Genomic DNA, 24100 nt, shown 5'->3' on the forward strand with positions numbered 1-24100 from the left:
GAGAGAACAGAATATCCTACATCCACAACTGCGTCATCTGCCCAGACTGTTTCAAAAGCGTCGAGAGATTTCCTGTTGTTGTGACACAGAATGAAACGTCTTCCTTGGAGAAAAAAAAATGTAATTAATACTGCCTCTGTTCAGAAGGGAAACAAACAAAAGCGACAGACAAAAAGTATCTTAAAATAATATTTATTTTTCCATGTAAGAGCAAGAACACTGCCTTCATAAATAATCTATCATGGCAAGCATTTATGTAATGATTAACAGTAAAAAACTAAACTAAACACTAACACAACACAAACAAAACTAAAAAACACACGCAAGGTTCGTCTAAAAATTACACTGGAGAAAAACAATCTATACATATTATTTGATTGACTGATTGATTGATTAGAGTCTATACGTCTATACACAGAGCACCATATAATATGCAGACCATTACCTATATGGATGCACACATACTGGAAGGATAGTATACTTTTACAGATAATGTGAAATTAAATTAATCTAATGCACTTAAAGGTTTAAAAAAATTGCATATAATATTGATCAGAAAAGTGAAGCTTATTACAGTGACTTCTATTACATACAAACTCTTATAGCCATATAATCGTACACATATAACAGATAGCTGTGCATATGCATACACATGATGTGTACTGTGTTTGTTGTACTGTGTGTAAATGTCTGTGTTTGAGACAGAAGGTAGATTCAGTTCTGAAGCTCCATGGATAACTCCTCCAACAGACAGAGTGTCTGTCACTTCTTTATAATATCATATTGTTTCCTCCGTGGACTCAAAAATGTGTTGCAGCAGTCTCCTGTGAAATAAAACAGGAGTGATCAAATATAGAAGAAGCTCCACAATATTGTTATATTAATTTTTTCAGTTAAAGTTTACCTTAGAGAGAGTAACATGATAGATTTCAAATTAAGTGAACTGGAGATTCACCATGTTATCCCTTTTTGAATTCAGGTGTTTTTAGTCCCATTGCCAAACCCTAGCCATGCAGTCTGTCACAAACATTTGTGAAAGACTGGGTTCTCCTAAAGCTCCTACTGAAATTGCACATAGTGCTGTAACAGTTTGCCACTGTTGCAAGACATGGGTCTAGATATTCAATGACCGGCTGTAAGTGGTGTTGTTGTCGAAAAGGGGAAGCATTTAGCTGTCACAACAACCCAGCCACAAAGTGGCAGACAATGTAAACTTATACGACAGGGTAGCAGAGATTGTAGATTTCCGGAAGAGGGGTCATAACAACCATCTGCCTCTCTTCATTGGCAGTGAGGCGGTGGAGAGGGTGAGCAGTTTTAAATTCTTGGGGGTAACTGTGACCGAGGACCTGTCCTGGGGCAACCATATCACCTCAGTTGTACGGAAGGCCCAACAGCGCCTCTACTACCTGAGGAGACTGCGGAGCGCACACATTCCCAGATCTCTGATGTTGAACTTCTACAACTGTGCCATCAGCAGCGTTCTGACGTATGGATTTCTAGTGTGGTTCCCCAGCTGCACCAAGGCCGATCAGCAAGCACTCCAGCGGGTGGTGAAAGAAGCTGGCAGAATTATTGGAACAAGTCTGCCAGAGATCAGTAATATCTTCCCCACTCGCTGTCTGAGGAGGGTGCACAGTATCCTGCGGGACCAACATCACCCTGCGCGCCACCTTTTCCATCTGCTGCCCTCAGGGAGAAGGTACAGGTCTATACAGGCCAGAACATCCAGACTGGCCAACAGCCTGTATCCACAGGCTGTGAGGCTCCTGAACTCTCTGCCCCCCTCTCACGGACAATAACCATATCCAACTTCTTAATAGCAATGAACTGGTCTGCATTGGTGCATCATATCTTTATTCTCTTCCCCCTCCTGCCCCCCCCTCTTTCTTAAATAGATAACTATCATATCTGATATCATATCTCACAGTACAATAATATTGAATGGGTTGCATTGTTGTATTTTGTCATGTTTCTCAGGTCTTTGTCTGAATTTCTACGAACATTATTGCTAAGGATTGTCTTATTGCATTGGAGTCACACTGGGTTAAATATGTACACTTGGGTTTTAAGGGGTATTTATTATTTTCTTCTTTTTTTGGGGGTTGTATGGAAGCCCCAAACGCAATTTCATTGTTCTTGACAATGACAATAAATAAATAAATACTAAATACTAAATACAGAGTGCTGAATCACATAGTGAGTAAAAGTCTCCAACACTCTTCTGACTCAATAACTGCAGATCTCGAAGCCTCCTCTGGCATTAACACCAGCACCAAGTCGTGCACAGGGAGCCTCTTTACACAGGTTTTCATGGCAAAGCAGTTTGTTATGTGCATTTGTCCATGTAGTGTGGGAGATGCTTCCTATATTATCACCTTCCAAAAACCTCTCATCTGCACGTAACGGTCGACTTTTACATCACAAAAAGCAAACACAAAACAGCATGTTTGTGTGTACTTGATCAGCTATCCCAGTTAGGATCACAATAAGGAACAACATTAGGGAAAGCTGCTGATGTTAGCATTCATCAGCCCATCAATATAATTCACAATGCTAGGTTAAGCTAATAGCAGTGGAAAATTAGACAGCTATATGTGAGCGTTTTTGTGTGAGCTTCCCACTTCTTCTGTGAAAGGGCTTTGCTTCTGTTAATTGTATTTTACACCCTGAATAGTCTTTGTTCCTTTGTCTTTCTACAGGAACAGAAACATTAAGACACGTAAACAATTAAATACCGAGGCAGACCAGGCAGAAACAAAAGCATACACGCCGAACAATTTGCGGACATGCATGGAAGCACAGGTGAATAAATGAGATTAGCTCACAGACGTACACACACGTATGCACACGCGTGCGTGCACACACACTGGCCTAGTGTAGGCAGAATATAATTTGCCTTCAGACAGAGACTGATGGTGTGTGGTGGGTGTGTGAAGCATTTCTGATACTTAAATGTATACATGAGGTGAAAAATTCTGGTGTTTTAAATTGAACTTTGAGTTAAACCACATAAAAATACATGTAGATACTCAAAAAATTTCAAAATAAAGAAAATGTTTGCCTTGTTTTTCCAACACCCATCTGCCTCAGGTTGTGCAGTCAATTTGAGGTGCAGGTCACACTACTTGGACATATTAAGGATCAATGAACCAATCCCGAAAAAACATTTTAATTATTGTCTATAAAGATTAGCTTAATGAATAATTTCCACACCACTGACTGCAAGTGAACTCAATCACTCCCCTAATATAATTAGCAATGAAGTAAGGTAATCAGGAATGTGGCTTCACATTTTCCACATGGTGATTACAGCAAGATGGAAACAAAGTCTTTAAAGTTAAACATTACAAGAAAACAAAGCATGCAAACATAGATATAACCGCTCCCACTGTTCAAAGCACGCTATGATAAGCACCTTCCGGCTCCTTCAACTTCTTATTTAATGGACAGATTTGAGAGTATGCCCATATAACTCATAGGAAGAAACATAGTAACACCAGCTTCCTGCAAATTTAGCCACCCACAAACATCAAATTAGAGGTTGGGTGTTTGAGAAAGCAACAATGCTGTGCAGCTTAATGACTTGCAACAAATAAATATCAAAGAAAGTTTCCTGCTTTGGAGGTTTAAGTGCAAAGGATTGATTCTTTGCATTCTTCATCACTTTATATAACATCAAAGTGCATTTTGACATCCTCCATCATGTGCCATGATGTGCATGCTTGAGTGCTCATACCTTATATTCCATGCTTTGGCTCTGTGCTATGGCAGACTGACAGTACAGAACGGCGTCGTGGACGGTGGTGAAGAGACAAGACTTTGTTACTTTGTCATTAAAGAAACCTGCGGTCTGCAGGTTATCCACCACACCGCCTAGACAGACACAGAGAGAGGCAGAGATGAAGACACAAAAAGAGACGTGCGAAGAAAGCTGGAGGAAGATGAAATGGGTAATTGAGCATGTCGGTGTAGGAAGAAAAGCAATAGAATAGAAACAAGAGATGGAGGCACAGAGTGGAGCATGGAGAGCAGAAAAAGAAACAAGGTCTTAAATGTGAAAAGGAGAGAACAGAGAAACAGGAAGGGCTGCTCTTGTATAAAATTCCTACCTGTGTAAATATTAACTAACAATAAACTTGTTATGAGCTCCACAATTTTCTTTGGCTTTCATTGTGCTCTTTCCTAGAGTTCACTACCCCCCTCCTTCCGCGCCTTCCTGCTTGTGTCTTCCTTTCTTTATTTATGCGTGTTCATGTATACTTTGTCCGTCTTTCAGTGACTGAGACTGTATTCCTCATGGGACTTGCTGTATTTAAAATGTAATATACTCTACTATTTTTAATTCTTGCATTTGTTCATTGTTTTCATAGGAAACATTCGAATCATAGACAGGATCAAACATGGTGGTAGCTTCCAGGTCAGAAAAACGAAGTCACTGTGGAAGCGCCTAAAAGCTGCATTCTGTCTGAAGCCCACCAGATAGCTGTTGTCGTAAAAAGACTGGTCGTATAGAGGTCAATGGAAAAATGGCTTTCTGATGGAACCTTTGGGAACAATTTCCTGTCGAGTTTGTGGGCTTAGTCGCACTTTTTGGATCACAGCGAATCAAAAATAAAATCGTGGTTACATTAAATCTTGGTCATAGGCTAGCATGTTTCAGGACAGACGATTGTCTGTGGTAAGAAACCTCATGGGCTTACGACCTGTCAGTCAGGAGTCATTAGTCAATAAGCATGCAGTTTCACAGTCAGACTTGTCTTTCCTCATCACATCAGTAATTTTGCAATTATGAGGCCTTTAATTTGAAAGAAACAGGAAAATATACCCCACAAAATGAAATAAATCTTCTTCTTTTTTCTTTTCTTTTTTAGTTCTGCTAGATGTGATCTATTATCCTCTTTTTCTAGGATTTCTATATCTGAAGTAAAATTCTCTGTGTTCACCTTTTATCACAAAGGCTCAGACATATATGGACTGGTTCTTATACAGCGTCATTCTGCAGAACTTTAGCGCTCAAAGCACTTTATACTCATTCACCCAGTTACACTAGGGTTTTTTTTATGCTTAAGTGTTTTCCATCTAACTTTCACACACATTCATACTCCAATAGATGCATTGAAGAGCAACTTGGGATTATCTTGCCCGAGGATATTTGGGATGAAGAGTGGAGCAGCCAGGGATTGAATCACCAACGCTCTGCTTAATAAATTACAGCCACCCTATTTCTCATTATGTTCATGATCATCCCAAATTCTGGAAATACAGAAATGGACATTACAAATGCAAGCTTTTAAATACATTTTAAATGTAATTTTATCAGGTAATATAGCCCATTATCTTAATTTGGAGAGTTTATATAAATTCACCATTGGGTGGTAAACCTACATTTACATGATCTATGCCACTTAATCAGGTTAGTTAATTGTTTTTATGAATGGCTGGATTGTTATTGCTGTGAATTATGAAATGAAATCATTTCTTCCCTTTCATAGAGGATGGAGCAATGTGTCATCTGCTAGAGGAAGTAATAAACGAAGCGCCTTTCCTTGGTATTTCCAAGAACTCAAACAGCTCTTATTAAGGCTGTCATACAAACACTTCCATGTCATTTCTTTCTCAGTTAAACTGAAACGTTCTAGAAAAAGCGAGGAAAAACAGAATTTGTTTTGGTCCTTAGAGCCATCCAGCCATTTGCCCTTTGCTTCCTGTCCTGTGTAATTCTTTTCCTTGCTTTTCCTTAGTTGTTTTCTAAAGTTCAAAGTTCACTTTAACACTTTCTGTTTTTGTCTTGTGTCCTTTTTGGTTTTGTCTAACTGCTAAGTCCCGAGCCTGTACTAAGTGCAGGCGCTGATCCTGTGAAATAAGATCCCCCACCTCCACACAGCCGGGTTCCAGAGAAATGTGTTTTGTCCACATACTTCAAGTAAGGCCTAAATTAGGAGGCTATTATGTCAAAAAATAAAAGCTGAGAGTAAAGGCTTTAAAACACATTAGTTAGACCAGATGTCATTTTAAAAATATGTGTTAGCTTGCCATGAATAGGGCTAATTACATACATCTACTGTCATTGAACGCTTCAGATTGCATGTGGCCGAGTAGATCAGGACTGCATGTGTAAAAGTAAAAAGACATAAGAAGAGTAAGAGTAAAAAGTAATATTATTTGGGAGTATTTCTGTTCCACCTTAATGGTTTTCAGAAGGTGTTTTTAGATCACTACAAGGCAAAAAGACAAATGGGTTCTTAGAAAACTGCACAAAGAAAATTATATCTACCAAATCCTTATAAAGTCATAATAAAGTGTATTGCATTTATTTCCAGTGAGAGTGTTGAAAGTAACTGGACTTACTTTGGCAACCAGCAAGAAACACCTCCACTCCAATTTCTCCGTAGTCTCTCCGAATCTGAAACACACAAAAAAGCACAGAGTGAGGGACAAACTGCGAATGATCTCATTATTCTCATGATTCGATTCATAGAAATTTACCACCTGAGAGCTAAATTATAACAAAAGGGACAGAGGGATTGATTTTTGCAGTTTGCAGTTGTCTTCAGTTTTTTTAAGCATTTGAAAAAGATGTTACATTTTGCTCTTTTTGTATATATGCATGTAAATGTGACTGATCTGTCCTTACACTTCGTAGTGTCTTGACCCCCACGGTGTCCAGGAAGTTGACAGGGCCAAGGTCGAGAACAATGGCTCTTGGGAGTGAGGGGTCCCGCTCAGCATCTACTTCAATGACAGACACATGGTTCTGCTCCTCCATGTTTAGCTCCCTGTTCTGGGTAGATATTAATCAGTGACATTTAAGACGACCACAATCGAAGCTATAGGGTCTGGAATGCTGAAACAGGTATTTGTGGAAGAAAGCTCTTGCATTCGAATGTGAAATAAAGTCCTCTAAATCTGTCATCTCTTAGTTTGTCCTTACCACGTCCACCCCATTCTTCTTGAGCTCTTTTTTGACTCTCTTGGCTTCTTTTTTCTCGTGTCTCTGCTTTTTGGCTTCCAGTTTTTTCTTTGCTGACAGGAGCTTTGTAATGTCAAAGCCAGACTACAAAACAAAACAAAGAACAGTCAGATCAGTTACTTAATACCACTGCTAGTTACCCTGTCTGATAAAAAAAAAACTAAAACCTTTTGTTAAGCTGTAAACTTAAAGTGTTTGGTTGGTGTTTTAATAATGGGAAACTAACATTTCCCAGAAAAGACAGGACTAGGAGAACATGCTACACAAAAATCTTTTACTTCATATGACTTTGGAATCATCCAGTCATTTGTCTCCAGTTATCAGAGACGGGGTACACCCTAGAAAGTGAGTCAGCGTGTCACAGGGCTAACACAAGAAGAGACAAATTACCATTCACCTTTAGGTGATGCATTATGTTGGGTGCTTAAACTTTTGTGCAGGGATTCTCAGCCAGTTTGGCCAGTTCAGTCAGTCCAGTTTCTGTTTAGCACCAACATAATCTAACCACAACAAACAACCAAGCAAGGTGTGGTGGACGGCAGCTTGAATGAAAGGAGTCACTGTTACAATACAATGACTGATTATTAGGAATGGTAATGGATTTCTTTCTTTTACTTGACTTACTTGTTGTAAGTCAAGTTCTTTGACTAAAAGAAGCGCGCTCATCCACACAAGTGTGCACACAGGTGTTCACTGTTCACACACACAAACAACACCTTTCTTGGCTGCTACCACAAAGCACATGGTGCGCCGTCGGTCCTGCGTGCTGCACAACTACTTTCAATATTTAGTATTTACTGTTATTTACACTTAGCTAGATTAATGCGATGGTGTTGTGTTTATTATGTTGCTCTCTTTATTTTTGCTTGTTTTGTCTGTTTTTCTCTCAACAGGTGGTCTGGGAGTTTTTTTTTTCTTTTTGAGTGCCCTTTCTCAGTGTCCCTCTTCCCCTCTGTTTTTCTTTTCCTTCATCTTTCTTTCTCCCTTTTCTATCCCCCAGCCATGTCTGTCCCATATGTAACAACTGAAAATAAAATAAAACAAAATAAATAACAACAACAAAGGTCGATCAAATGGACCAATATGGCAAGGCCGTGATGATCCACCTAATAAAGTAAATCTGTTGGGTATCTTTGTTGGCCTTCAGACAACAATTCTGACGCCTGAGGAGCCAAACGGGACAGGCAAAAAAAAAAAAAAAGAACTTGTTGTGGAGAAAAAGACAAAATTGGGCATGCCTGATCCAACTTTATTTTTCATTTAAATTATGATCCTTTATATTTCTAGCAAATTGTAATTCGAATGCATGGCAAAGAATGTAACTTAGTGTGTACCTTAGTGTCATGCACTGCATTTTTATGAGGCTTGGTCTTTGCTATATATGACTTATTTTTACAGTCAATTGTAACATTCATGTTACAAGCCTGGCCCTAATTATAGTTCTAACATCAAGAGTAAAAGTGAGTAAAAAGTATATAAGGACATACTTTGGCTATTTCTTTCCCGTTGTTGGCAGTGTAGTGTCCAGTGGTTAGGACTGTTAGCCTACAGCAACAAGGTCCTGGGCTTGATTGCTGGGGCTTTTCTGTGTGGAACTTTGTGCTGAATGACATCACTAGTTGGAGCAGTAACAATCCTGTAACAGCATGGCTCATGAGCTTCGTTAGTGCCGGTGAGGACACGCAGGGAGTAATCGTACATTTCTCGAGAACGCGTCAGAACTGGTGTCACAAAAGCACCTGAGTCTGTCTCACCTTGCAAACAAACCTGCAGCCTCTGCCAGACTGCTCAGCAAGAGCTTATTTGTGCATGAAAGCAACCCTTTGACTTTGACATGCTGACATTTTAATGAATGAAACATTTCCATTATCTCCTTCTCTTATTCAGTGTCTGTGCCTTCCCTCTCCGCATCTTTTGTCATCCTATTTCCAACTTCCCTCTGTCTGTCTTCCCACTGACCCCAAAGCGGCGTGACAGAAGAGGAGGGGCAGGAAGAAAGCGTAGGAGCGAGTGGGATGGGGTGTTTTAAACAAAAGCTGAGCGGGGAAAAAAATGAGAGAAGAGAATGACATTGCGAACAATGTCTGTCACAGTTGTGATGTGTGAATTGGTGACAAGTCTGGTTGGCTATTAGTGTGTCAGAAATCATGTTTTTAAAAGAGGAGTTAATTGCACGGAAACGGCGACATGATGTGTTTGGCTGCTTCTTTTTCTCCGTGTGTGTGTAGCTGTGGTGTGCTGTTTCTGTGTATTCATGTAAATCTGAGCTTTTAGTATGTCATGCTGTGCTTTGTAAACTGATACTGTGTTTTGTTTTTGGCTTTATGGTCTTGGTGGGGGTGAATGCACCCACATAAGTTAATTTGTGCACTTTGTGAGAATTTAAGAGTAATGATGTTTTTAAAAGACATTTTCTTGTCACTTTGTAAAAAAAACTTTTTTTAGGATTAAGATTTGGTTTGAAGCTTTGATTTAGGATATCTGTGTTCTCACCTTTGAGTTCAAGGTTTCCTGGTACATCTCAGCATTGGCAAAGTAGAGGGTGGCAGAGGAACGGAAGATCAAAATCCCTGGCACTTGCCTCACCTAAAATCGAATGGATTAAACAGGCTAATCAATCAAAACATTCCATTATGGCTTTAGTATGAAGTAAAAGTTACACCTGACCAATCAGATATATGGATTTTTGTTCATAATTTCATAGCAATTTATCTAATATCAATCTATCCATCCATCCATCCATCCATGCCAGTGAATTCTCTCCAGTGTGTTCTGGGTCCTGAAGCTTGCCTAAAACACCTCACTTTACCATATGTCCTGAAGGCATCCTGGTCAGATGCCTAAACCATCTCAACTGGCTCATTTTAGTTAAGAAATTCCCCTAAATGTCGCAAAACCTCATTTCCATGTCTAAGAAAGCTAATTTCCATGGCTTGGATCAGTGATCTCATTCTTTTGGTCACTACCCAGAGGTTGTCGCCATAGGTGAAGGTGTGAATGTAGCTTGTTTTAAATAGTCCGCTTAACCAAAACAGACTGGTACAACATCCAACACCGTTGGATGTTCTACCCTCTATCGTGAATGGAGTCCAGCTCCACCAGGAAATGGTCTGATTTGTTCGTGGTAATTCAGGCCAACCTCTCACTATTATTGTATGAGTACCAAATGTCCTGCATCCAAGGTTCGACTAATGGATGAAATCTTGTCTCCAGTACCCGGGCGTAGAGCTTCCTAGGAAGGCTGTTTGTGATGCCCCTATAACTGCAGCATACCTCATTGTAAACTGGGCCTCCACCCCTGATCACCATCCACTGGGCATAAGCTACCAATGGTAATGGTAATTAATTAACTAAAAAACAGGAAGCATCTTAAATTTACATCCCAGCCAATGAGGAATTTGTAGTTTTTGTTAAACTGTCTTTGTGGAACTACAAAAACTAAAATGTTGTGAGAAAAAAGTTCATTGTTTCATCATTATTTCATCTGTTACATATCCATGCTTTCCTCATCAATGACCAAACCAAGTAAAATTCTGACAGAATAAAAACAACACTTATTAAGTAATTCACTTTTGAAAAATTATATTTAAAACTTGATAATACAACACTATTTAAAGTACAGAGATGTAATGTGATTAGAAAACGTATTTCATGGCCGACTGCTGGGACTTGCTAAACTGAAATTTTGAAATAATAATAAAAGAAGACATTTTATATAGTATCAGTATGATATAAGAGTAACTACACTAAAAACATGCTGTTCATTTCTGTACCAGTGCTCATTTTCCATTCCATTTTCAGTTGATTTAAAAAGCAAAAAAAAAAAAAAGCAGTTCTGTACCTGATGGTATTCGTCCAGTGGCTTGTAAATGTCAGTTTCAGGGACCTGCCCTAGTATGGAATATTTAGGTCTGAAATAGTCACACACAGAAAACCTTAATTAATCATTTCTAATGCTTTAATCCATTAATAGGCCATTAATCAGTTTGAATTGTAGTGAGTTTCAATGTTCAACTGGACACTTCCCTACATATATATATATATATATATATATATATATATATATATATATATATATATATATATATATATACATGCAGGCCATGTTTACAGAGGGGAGTGTATATAAGATAGTGCTGTGTATGGCTGTTTGGCAAGCGGACGACCAAACCAGTAACAAAAAAAGCAGCTATTGTTTTCTTTTGGTGCACATGTCTTGTTTGCGTACTTGTAGTGAAGTTGTGCTGACATGCTGACATGAACACATGGGTCAGGACAGACCACATGGTTGTGAAAAAACATAATTAATTGTGAATATATATATAACCCAACGCAAAGTGTGCCTACAGCTGTGTCCTGAAGATGACAGTAAGCAAGGAGAAACCAATGGATGCAGCCAGTCCTATGTCAGGGTTTAACAGCAAGGTAAGGATGAAGGTGGCCACCCAGACCAGCTGCAAAGAGAAACAGAGAGCATAAGGAATAGCTTACGCCTGTGTTCTGCTGTAATAAAAAAAAAAAGTGCCTCATTTGTCGCATACTGTACATTGTTTCCCTGCCTCTATTATATTTGAAAGACGTTAGTCTCGGTCTCTTTAACGCCCCCTACCTGTGAAGCCCAGAATAGATTTGATAGCATGAAAAAAAGAGGGCAACATTGCCAGAAACACTTTATAATATGGCCCCAGACCAAAGACGTCATTCGCTTAAAGTTAAATGAAATTTCAATGTTTCAATTTTATTTGAAATTAAATGACCGATTATTAAAAAATTATATTTATTGTATTTTTTAAAATTATATTTAAATAATAAATGTAATTAAATAAATAAAAATGATTACTTCTAGTACTTTGTATAAGTATTTGAAATTATTTATACTACAATTAATCATGGTACTGCATAATTAATTTTAGGTACTGTTTAATTTCTTGATAATTTTACTGAAAAACAACAATACTTCCCCATTTTACACTGTACGTGCACATTACTTTGGAGGACCCGGATCATATTATGAAGAGGCTAAACCTCTAAATCTTGAGTATTTCACAGTAAAGGAGACACTTCTTTCCTTTACAGTCCTTTTAAAAGTTATGTTTGAACAGGGATTGTAGGAAAAAAATTAAGACTTGTCTCTATCATTATGAGGTGACATAGGTCTGAAAATTTTGACAGTTATTATTTTTTCTAGTAAATTGGTAAGGGAGAACAGTCACTGTGACATTTATATTGGCAAAGTAAAGGGCCAGTGGAATAAAAGAAACTCTATCACACACATCACCATCACAGCATTGGTTGGATGTGAGATGGGGAAATATAATTAGTATTTCTGCAAATTTACAATGAAATTGCACAATTTTAAAAATTACTTACACTGTACTTTAATTTACTTATAGTATAATTATTTTTCTATATCCTGTAATAACCTGACTTGGTACCATCTCATTCTAGCGTGCCTACCTTTAAGTATTAGTAGATTATACTTATATAGTATTGCATAGTATTAAAACACATACATACAATATACAGTATTTGTAAATATAATTACATTGTAATTTGAAATAAAAAGTCATTGAAGTTTTTTCTGCATTTTCCTCCCTGTGGTGAAATGTCGCTATCTTTCTTGTTCAAGTCCACTTTTCTATCATTGGCCATTCTACCTGTGTCAATGCCACTGGGCTCTGCGCTGTTGGTTTTTATTTCACACAAGCCTGTCTGCCTGCATACTTGCAAAGACCTACAGTGGGGCAAAAAAGTATTTAGTCAGCCACCGATTGTGCAAGTTCCCCCACCTAAAATGATGACAGAGGTCAGTAATTTGCACCAGAGGTACACTTCAACTGTGAGAGACAGAATGTGGAAAAAAAAATCCATGAATTCACATGGTAGGATTTGTAAAGAATTTATTCGTAAATCAGGGTGGAAAATAAGTATTTGGTCAATAACAAAAATACAACTCAATACTTTGTAACATAACCTTTGTTGGCAATAACAGAGGTCAAACGTTTACTATAGGTCTTTACCAGGTTTGCACACACAGTAGCTGGTATTTTGGCCCATTCCTCCATGCAGATCTTCTCGAGAGCAGTGATGTTTTGGGGCTGTCGCCGAGCAACACGGACTTTCAACTCCCGCCACAGATTTTCTATGGGGTTGAGGTCTGGAGACTGGCTAGGCCACTCCAGGACTTTCAAATGCTTCTTACGGAGCCACTCCTCTCTGCAGGTCATTCACCAGGTCCCCCCGTGTGGTTCTGGGATCTTTGCTCACCGTTCTCATGATCATTTTGACCCCACGGGATGAGATCTTGCGTGGAGCCCCAGATCGAGGGAGATTATCAGTGGTCTTGTATGTCTTCCATTTTCTGATGATTGCTCCCACAGTTGATTTTTTCACACCAAGCTGCTTGCCTATTGTAGATTCACTCTTCCCAGTCTGGTGCAGGTCTACAATACTCTTCCTGGTGTCCTTCGAAAGCTCTTTGGTCTTGGCCATGGCGGAGTTTGGAGTCTGACTGTTTGAGGCTGTGGACAGGTGTCTTTTATACAGATGATGAGTTCAAACAGGTGCCATTCATACAGGTAACGAGTGGGGGAACAGAAAAGCTTCTTGCAGAAGACGTTACAGGTCTGTGAGAGCCAGAGATTTTCCTTGTTTGAGGTGACCAAATACTTATTTTCCACCCTAATTTACGAATAAATTCTTTACAAATCCTACCATGTGAATTCATGGATTTTTTTTTTCACATTCTGTCTCTCACAGTTGAATTGTACCTCTGGTGCAAATTACTGACCTCTGTCATCATTTTAAGTGGGGGAACTTGCACAATCGGTGGCTGACTAAATACTTTTTTGCCCCACTGTACATAAACGTTCCACAGCGAATGGGGGACTATTGTGAGGAAGCAAACATATGATTGTTATTAGCAGGTCACATGTTGTACATGTACACATGTTGGCAGAAAACTGTCATTAATTTTATGGGCATTATTTGCTTAACACTTTTTTTTTTGTTGTTGTTTTTTTTTAGCTAATTCCAAGGAAATTAGTTGAAACATATGAAGCCAGGATTATTTCTTATATGGAGTTGCTCATCCAGGTAGTTTGTATTCCAAATCATTTCTATAAAATGGCACTGTGAAGCAGGATAGTACTTAATCTAAAAGTCAGCAGGTAAGGAAGATATGCAGTATATGCAGTACAAGATATGCTATGTTAACACAGTAAAATACCTTTGCTGCATTAACCACTTCCTTGTGGCCTTTTTAGTGCACTCACCATATCCACTCTGTTGGTTTTCCACAAAGCAGGGATGTCCAAGAACTGCTTCATCATGCTATGGAGGTTGACATGGATGATGGCAGCCAAGACCGCCTGCAAAATCAGGGAAACGGTTTAAGTGGAAACGTTTCTCGAAACAGTCGAAACGAGTTTCATTAGCCTCTCACTGAAGTACTGTTTAATAGCAGTTATTACATCATGCTCAGTCCATGTTTGGGCTTAAAAAAACTATTTTCTAAAAGTAGCTGATAACTACACACACACACACACACACACACACACAAAACCCCGTTCAGCTATCTTAGTGAGGACCTTCATTGACATAATGGTTTCCCTAGCCCCTTACCCTAACCATTAAAAATGAATGCCTAACCCTTACCCTAAACCTAACCATAACCTAATTATAACCCTGACACTAAAACCACATTTTGAGCCTCAAAAAGGCCTTCAAACTTGTGAGGACCGGTGAGTGTGTCCTTACAAGTGACTGTTGGTTCTCACAAGTATAGTAGAATGCAGATTTCGGTCCTCACAAGGATAGTTAGACAGGAACACACACACACACGCACACACATCTACCTTGGGCAGATCTTCAAAGAGTGATCCAATCCACAATGTGATAAAAAGGATCACTACTGCTGACAGAGCCCCAGCAACCTGGAGCGAAGAGGCAGGGAAATATGCACACAGTGAATGGCAGTGAGATCGGCGAAACAGTTGCTTGATGTCAGGATCATTAGTTTGAATATGATTATAAAGCGAACTCACATTGAACCCTCTCCTCTCCTCGATAGCCCATGGCTGATTAATGGTGTTGTCAGACTAAATCAGTTTAGCCTTTCAGTAAATTTGTACTTGTGTAGGTGGAGTTTGATGATGTGAAAAAAAATCAATTCCCTAAGTGTTTTTTAATCATGCACTGTATCAGAGTAACGTTAATTATGATGTGTGGTTCATTGCATTTAACCTTTGTGATTTTTGTTTTTCGCTAGAGGCAGAGTGAAGTGCAGGGATGAGAATGTTTATGCTTTCAATGATCTCATGAAGCATCCCTTTAGAGCTTAAATATGGCAAAGCATTAAACGTCATTAGCGTTCAAATATCAAAGATAGCAGAACAAAGATGGGAAAAGCGGCAAATGTTACAGAAGACAAATAAAGAAAACCGTTCTATCTTTATTGGATTTACTAAATCAGTTGAAGGCTATGGCAAGGGAACAGAGTTTCATGATATTTTGTGGTTTGTTTAGGGCAAAATATCAGATTCATACATTACAGAGTTTGTGGTATAATGTGTGGAGCTAAAATAGTTGGTTCTGGGTTGATTTATGTGGGGCAAAGGTCTCCCAAGTAAGAGATTTTGATCTCTAGAAAAGATATTAAACTGTCTAAAAGATCATTTCAAATTGTTTTTTCTCACTTAGAGCTACATGTAGAATCCACCAAAAGTAAGTCAGTGCATCTGACGTCACATGGGATTTGAGCTCCTAATATTGGCTTCTTCAGATGAGAGTCATCTACAACAACATTTTTCCCTGTTATACATTTTTCATACTGTTTTATACTGCTCATTGATTTGGTTTGTAAACAAGACTCCTGTCATGGCCTAGATTTTCTAAAAGGTGAACATTGAACCAAAAGGAGGTGCAAGAGTGTTTTTTTTAGATCAATTGAGTTGCAAGATGCTGGATAATTATCCTGGGGTTGTTTTTTAATTTCAAACACACCAAAAACAGGTTCCATATCCCAGCTTTAAACCTCTTTTGGTGCTTGCTGGTTAGGGTGTATTCTTTAACATGGATACTAGGAATGATAGGTGAGAAAACAAGAGAAAGTTTTTTGAAGTCTCTACTGACCTGAGTTTTGCCCCCTGCACTTTCCTGAACCATAGTGCGAGACATGGAGCAGCTGACAGTAAAACACTGAAAAATTCCTCCAATGGAGTTACTCAGACCCAGAGCAACTAGTTCCTAAAACATGAAACACACTTTTTATTTACAGTCGGTGTACTAAAGTATCGCTTCATGTTTGTGTCCACCTATAATCATCCTACCTGGTTGCTGTCAACCTTGTATCCATATTTTAGGGCAAAGATTCGTCCCAGAGAGATGGCAATGCCGTAGCCAACCACAGACAGAGCAAAGCCATCACCGATCACTTGACCAAAGACAGAGGTGTCTGGGAAAACAGGTGGCTGGAGACTGATATACAGGAAGAGACAAGAGTGAAGAAAAGCTTTACTTTTCATAGTGACTGTCACTTTTCAAGTGACAGATGTGTGTGTGTGTGTGTGTGTGTGTGTGTGTGTGTTTGTTTCTCACCCTGAGGGAATAACTCCCACTACATCCACTCCATATTCCTGCTGCAGGTAAAATTGCCATGAGATAACTGTAGCTATAACGATCTGGAAATAAAATAATAGTGATTTTCAGGGTACACATTCTGTATGGTGCAGTACAAAGTCTTGAACAATACTCAGTTTCTGTATATTTTACTTGGAAAATAAGAATTAAGTGTAGCGATTTATTGTAAGGTGCAAACAAAAATCTAATCAGTACAATTCTTACAAACTTGAGGGTCGCTATTTTAATATTCATTTTCATTTTTTTGAAATTTTCAAGTAGCTTTGAGGAATAGTTCTCCAGGCTTCTTTGGATGTTTCTGCCTTTTATTCCTTTCGAGTCAAAATGATGCTACACTGCTTCAATAATATCGAGGTCTGGGATATTGTTCTCTTGTATGTATGCTTTTCCCACATTGGGAGTGTGTTTGCAATCATTGCCATGCTGAAAAATGAAGTTGTTGTCAATCAGATGCTTTCCAGGTGGTATTGCATGGTGCATCAAACTCTGATGGTACTTTTCTGTGGTCATAAATCCATAAATTTATGACCACCAACACCACTGGCTGAAATGCTGCCCCAAACCATGAGAGAGCCACCCCGTGTTTTACAGCTGGACTGTAGACGCTGTTGTCATCTTGACAACAGAATTTTCAAATTTGGATTACTAATTCATAAGACCTGCAGTTGCTGACTTTTAGTCCAGTTCTTGTATAAATCGGCTTCTTGACAGCCACTCTTCCACTGAGACTGTTAATGATGAGGCTTCAGTGAGCAGTAGAGGTCAGATGCATCTGTCAGCTCTTTGCTGACATTTGTGTATGTGACACATATTGAAAATGCATTTTTGTTGTTGTTGAGCCAACCATATAAATAACATATATACTTTATTGATCCCCATGGGGAAATTCCTCTCTGCATTTAACCCATTCACTCAGTGAAGCAGTGGGCAGGGAAGGTACCTTGCTTAGGGGTACCTCAGGGTACCAAATAGGTGCACCACTGGCCAATGATTCATAGGTTGGTGTTAAATGGGTTAACAAACAAAACACAATTCTGTGAAATGGTCGGGTACAAAGACCAGATTGAAAATGAGAGAAAAAACAGCCAGTGTTTAAAAAAAACTAACAAAAAACCTTGACCTTGAGAAAGACTAGAGAACTATTGTTGAAGACATGTTTGGCTCATTGGAAGTAATATAGAAAGATATAAAGTGTGACTCAAGACTTTTGCACAGTACTGTTTGTATTCTTGCATACTTACAGCAATCAGCTCCACGGGTATAGGAACAGGTATTTTCTTGCCCAAAAATGCATTGAGCTCCTTAGCAGCGATAAGGCCGAGTATGGTAATAACACTGGTCACAAGAGTGCCGATGTTTGACTGCGGGAGGAGATAGCATATCTCCAATACAGTCTAGGAAGACAGGAGCAAGAAAATGACTGCTAAAATAGGTGAATAATTGAATAGATCTAAAATACAAAACATTAAAAAAAAAACGTACATAAAATTGCCAGCAAGAGCACTAAATGGTTAAGTTAATGTAATTCTTACATATATCAGGGATAAAGGTCCATTATGTCTCACAGGGTTAACGCCAAAGGTGTATTTGAGCTGAGACACGATGACATGGATAGCAGCTCCTGTGGTATAACCTCGGACCAGTGGCTCAGACAAGTAGGTTACCACAAAACCAAACTGGACCAGACCGAGTAGAATCTACACACACATCACATGAATCAGCAGAGATTAACATGCAGTAGCTGCAAAAGTGAATGCTCAGATCACTCATTTGCATTTCACATTCACGACACAGGAGCTGTGCAAATTATTAGAAATGCAAAAAGATAGTGTTTAAAATTAATGAAATAGATTAAATTGACCCTTTTAGCCGTTGGACTCAAAAACATCATCAGTTTCCAGGCTGAAGTTCCCAGAGTCCCTGCAGGCTCATGCAGCGAGAAGCTTCTTTTCATTCTTTTGAAGTAATCAATAACGTATTGAAACTGAAGTCTAAAAGCATTTGCTGTCAGGCAGATGGGCCTCAAAGAGCTATGTAAGCTTATTAGCATTTGCACAGCATTTTACTTTATTCACTAATGTTTGAGCAGCAGCTGCCTGTTGATGGTGACAAGATATTTCCATTTGTTCAAAAGAAACGTCCAAACTCAGTGAGACAAGTGCCCATTTATGGCTCCAAAATTTACGAATGCAGGGTGGAAATTTTGAGTGATTTCAAATATTTACTTGAAATAACCCAGATACAAATGTGACAGCTGCAGCCACTCGGACCCTTTCGTCATCACGGGCAACTGTGTCAATTATACTGGTGTTGGTCACATTGTCCCATGTCATAAACTTTGAGTCTGGGGCCAGTCGCTCAGTCACTCCTCCTATCATCACGCTCATCACTGCATATGTTCCTAAAAAACAGAGATAGAAAATGATTTCTATTAGGCGGCGTTATGAAAACATAGTGGAGCAACATGTTATTCCACTGATTAATAATTTTATTATTACAGATTTTTTTTTTATTTTACTGATTTATTTCAGCCTGGAAACTGATGGGTCCTTCACAAACATGAAGTCATTTGGACTTTGCTCTGAGGGAATCATATCACTAGGGTATAAAGTCTCCATTCGTTCTGATTAATGTTACTTCGCTTCCAAGTTGTTTCCTTTTTGATTAGCCAGTTTAAAAGGCAACTTTTCCAAGTGTCTTTTAATGTCATCTAGTGATTTAGGAAATAAATATTATATACAAATATTATATAATTACAAAAACTTTTATTTTAGACAAGTGTTGATGTGTCTCTACAAGAACGTCTTACTGAATATTTTCTAATATGTCTACAAATGCGCATGTAAGCAAACCTTTAGACTTTAAAATATATAAATCAGACATTTTCTGGCCTTAAAGCTGGCCGACATAATAAACTTGTAAAACTACGGCACTCTTCATAGTGGTTGTTGAACGTAGTTGTCACACGTTTCCAGGTAATTATCACACAACATTAAAAATAATGCTGAGTAGTGTTAAACCTTTAAACACTAAAGAATGCTGGGGATTTACGATGGAATTAATTTCACCTTTTTATTTGTTAAATATAAAAGAAATCACCTAATATCACCTTTTTAATTTGGGGTCACCATCTCGTCAACTTTGCTACTAATGTCAGCATATGAAAATTCAAAGGTGTAAAGGTTACCATTTTATTGATATCAGGTCATCATTAATATTTTAATTATTAATATACCAAAGTACTATTACTCTTCATCTTTTTCTCTCATAGACATACGTTTGTATAAGTATGAATAAGTATTATTGCCATCACTTTCTGTTGTGATACACACATTTCAAGGTAATATTACTCATATATAACCACTATTGAGGCAAGATATTTACTTGTATGTTAATTTGTAATTAATAGTAGTAACTATCTGTTGCCACATTATTACTAGTTTAATACCAAGCTGTAATAGAACACGCAACCATAAACTATTACATACCCACTGAGATGTGTTTGGATGTGCCAAAGATGAAGTAGATAAGGACTGGGTAGAAGGATGAGTACAAGCCAAATACTGGAGGAACAGATGCCAGCAAGGCATAGGCCATACCTGCAGTGATAGGAACAGAGGATTTTCTACACTTTTTATAATAAATAAAGAAACATTTTATTATTTCAACAATGGAGAAGAAACATTTTTGACCGCAGTTTATGATAAACAAATTAGAACATTATATCTATATCTAGCTCTCCTACTATCTCTTGAACTTTCATCTCACCCTGTGGCAGCTGCATGATGCCCACACTTATCCCAGAAATCAGGTCACCCAAGGCATTTTCTCTGATGGGGTAACGGGGAAGCCATGACAAAATAGGAACAGTACCCAGCAGGCAGCTCTTCATCTGGTGGCCAGAACACCTGATGTGTTTTGTGTCAGCAGAGGGTAAAAATAGATGCAGAAAGTGATATTTAAAAGAAAATACTTCAGGGATAAGCTTTTTTATTAATCATGAAGTTGATGCCAAACCACTTCTGATGTCTCCAGCTTTTTAACTGAACTACTGAAAAAGTTAATAAGTAAGACGAAAACCAGCCACTACGTGCTTTACAGAGGCATTCAAAATGAGCACACCTAAATCAAGTAAAACCACACAAAACACAGAGACATTACCCAAGTGCCTGTCTGAAAAGATGTGTTTTCAGATGTTGTATGCCACAGAGTCAAGGGTGAGAATAGAGCGATATAAGCTGTTCCACAATTTTGTCGCAAAGGTTTGCAATCCCCCTTAGTTTTCAGACGGGTACGTCGAATCACCAGAAGACCTCTATCTGCTGACCTAAGGATCCGGTTTGGAGAATAGGAGTGGAATAGACTGATGTGGGGGAGCTTTAACTCTTAAGGCCATAAGAATCAAGATTTTTAACTTTTTTTTAACTTTTTTTTAAAACTTTAAAATATCTTAACCTAAGTGTAGACCAGTGCAGACGCTTTAACAAAAGTGTGAAGTGAGACTCATACCTCAATATGGCTTTTGCATGCAATAATTAGATAGAGCAAGACTTAACACTTTTCTTTGAGTTTGATTTGGTTTATGTGATCAAGAGCTGTGAATTCAATCTATAATTGCAGTTCCTAGGATAGCCACTTGAGGCTGGTCCCAAAAGTGAGCCATCGCCCTTTCTACACAGTCTGACAGCCACATGAAGTTAAAGACTTTACAGCAGATATATGCATGTGTACAGCCAGCTTGTGGTCTTTAGAAATAAATTTTTTTGGCATAATACCTGTGGTGATGCTGATGTTACTCGTCTATATACTTTTTTTTTGTTCAGTTCATTGATCTCATCGTTTCTATGATCAACTGTAAAACTGGAGTATGTCTGCTGATATCATTCATCAGTAGAACGCTTATTGTTTATAGTATTAACCTCCTAAGACCTGAACTCTTTCACGACATGCATTTTTAATTTCTCTTTGATATTTGGGCTGATTGGGGCCCGATGAATGAAAAAACAAAGAATTACCAGATTTTTTTAAACCTTATTTTTGTTTTTAAGAAAAATAAGAGCCACGTATGAGGATATTTGTTTAAAAGTTTGATAGAACAGACGCAGTATAATGTCCTCGTAAGTGGATATCAGGCCCATGTAGAGCAAAATTGAGTATTTTAGTCAAAATAACCCAAAATGTGATGTCCACATATGTGGACACCAGGTCCTAGGAGGTTAATGTCATTTGTGAATGGGATGAGATATACAGTTGATTAAATATACTGTAAAGTGCTTTACCTTACTGACTTTTTGACCTTCTCACGCAGAGATGTTTTTGATACAGACTTTTGTCCCATCTCATCCATTGCTTCTTCATCCAGGACCTCCCTGTGGACGCTGTAACTCATTCGCCTTCTCTCTGCCATGGCTGAAGTACAAAAATGCTTCTTATCTTTGCCAGTACTTTAGACATTGTTGAAAAATTATCATGATAAAATATAATTATTGTGGGGGAAAAATAATGTGTTTTTGAAAATCTTTAAACATTTGTCAGTAACTACCTTGTTATGTCTGCAGCTGTATCAAAAGCTAGTAATAAAGTTGTACATACCTATTGGGATAAATAAATCCTTCTTGTGGACAATGGTGCACAGGCATCAAATGAAATCTTCTGCATCAGATCCAAGTGGCTGCAAGTAGTGACGGTATTTCTAAGTATTCCTATATTCTTTTTTTTTTGTAGCAAAGAGATAAAGGCAAAGTTTTATTCTGAAAGCCAAGAGAGCTCCTGAGCTCCTCTCTCCCCAACTTGCCTGAGGATAGTTGCTGTCTGTCTTGTGATCTGATTGCTTTGAGACCTTGAAGACAACTCTAGATTTGACACAGCACATGTCAGTCGAGGAAGAGGACAAAGTTCCTTGTACGTGCTGTACAAGTGAAAACAGACATGGTAGAAAAATGTTCAGAACATTTTTGTTTTATGATTTAATGAGGGATTTCCGTCGCTCATGTTGTACTTAAAATTATTTATTTATTTATTGTTAATCATGGTTTGTCTCAGAATGAATTTGTACTCTGGCATGTTATGGTACTACCATAAAAGACTTTGTGGTATAGACAGCAGACACACACAGGTTAACCTATGAGATAACTACAGACTGAATTGCTGCGCATTAGTTTCCTTTATTGCACCTTATCTGTGTTCTATGTTTTATCTGTGCATGATTAAAGATATTGGTCCTTTCAGCAGAGTCAGATTTATTTGATTTATTTGTGGTCACACTGAAGGATAATCACAGATCACTGGATAAACTGATAGCCAACCAGAAATATAGTCGGTTTTATTTTTGGACTTGGAGCTTTTACACACACACACACACACACACACACACACACACACACACACACACACACACACACACACACACACACACGTAGAAAAATATTTAGTATACACATCCAGAAATGCATATACTATTATATATTGTACATATATTTATTAGTTTCAGATGTAGCCATTCTTGTATTTTTCTTGTTTACATTATTGTATTTTGCACAACTCTGTTGCTTGTGAAGCTCGCACACAAGAATTTCACTCACATGTGCTGTACCAATGTACCTGCACATGTGATGTGACAATAAAAGTGATTTGATTTTGATTTGATTTGATTTATGATCCTGTCGTTGCTTATTCATATTTGTCCTCCCTCACATTACACACTAAATCTTAGAGATTTATAAATATATGAAATAAATACTCATATACATAAAAAAAACCCTCAAATACACACATCCTTATCGCCCCTCTTACACACTAGCTTCACATATAATCTGTAACCATATAGATTCTATAGCTAAATTTAATATTATTTGGGGATATCCACAAATCCCTGTCATTAAATACAAGCTGTATTGTTAACCTACATTATTGTGTGCATTAAATCATTGTACAATCCAGTCACATAGTTCATGGCAGTATGGCTTTGGTGCATGTGTTACAAACCTGACCAACCTGGATTTTTATCACATGGTTCCAAGTCTTGTTGTTTAGTCGCCACAGCGACGTGATAATGTGAAGCTACAGGAAATAGTACACTAGCTAGGCTGTTCATTACTTCTTGAGCCAGTGTCAGGGATTGAGTGAGTCAACGGGGTAATCCTGTCAAAGTTAATGATAGTGAAGGTTCATAGACTTCATCCTGACCTTTTTCCATCATGGTTCGACACACCACACACGCATTTGCAATGTCACGTCAGCAACCTTGAAAACTCACATAGAGATTGTTACATACATTCTTTTAAAATCAATGAAAACTTTGTAATGCACAATTTTATTATGTTTCTAATAAGATTGTCTTTAAGTGATACTGACATTGGGAGTGTGCTCAAATTATTCTCACAAAGATATATGATTATTCAGTGTTTGATGAGAGGACTCGAATAGGCGTTTGGACCAGTGACAATAGGCATATATTGTCACTGCTTTTTGTTTTACGTTATGCTAATG

General features: G+C 38.2%; 1 protein-coding gene across 1 annotated transcript; it reads right to left on the bottom strand.

Annotated features, from left to right (window-relative positions):
- Window positions 1–89: 89 nt before the first annotated feature.
- slc26a6.2 (solute carrier family 26 member 6, tandem duplicate 2) lies at window positions 90–22394 on the bottom strand. Its single transcript, XM_082520273.1, has 20 exons — window positions 22205–22394; window positions 21892–22021; window positions 20381–20520; window positions 20101–20211; window positions 18838–19013; window positions 18145–18309; window positions 17854–18006; window positions 16571–16653; window positions 16303–16450; window positions 16106–16219; window positions 14830–14907; window positions 14248–14343; window positions 11321–11427; window positions 10815–10884; window positions 9467–9559; window positions 6935–7057; window positions 6638–6784; window positions 6352–6406; window positions 3740–3876; window positions 90–824 (listed from the first exon to the last, which is right to left on the bottom strand). Exons 2-20 carry the CDS (start codon window positions 22017–22019, stop codon window positions 801–803), a joined length of 2148 nt encoding a protein of 715 aa, XP_082376399.1. The 5' UTR covers window positions 22020–22021; window positions 22205–22394; the 3' UTR covers window positions 90–800.
- Window positions 22395–24100: the final 1706 nt, after the last annotated feature.

The sequence above is a fragment of the Aulonocara stuartgranti genome (genome assembly GCF_965226115.1).
Source record: "Aulonocara stuartgranti genome assembly, chromosome: 20".
Classification (NCBI taxonomy): domain Eukaryota; kingdom Metazoa; phylum Chordata; class Actinopteri; order Cichliformes; family Cichlidae; genus Aulonocara; species Aulonocara stuartgranti.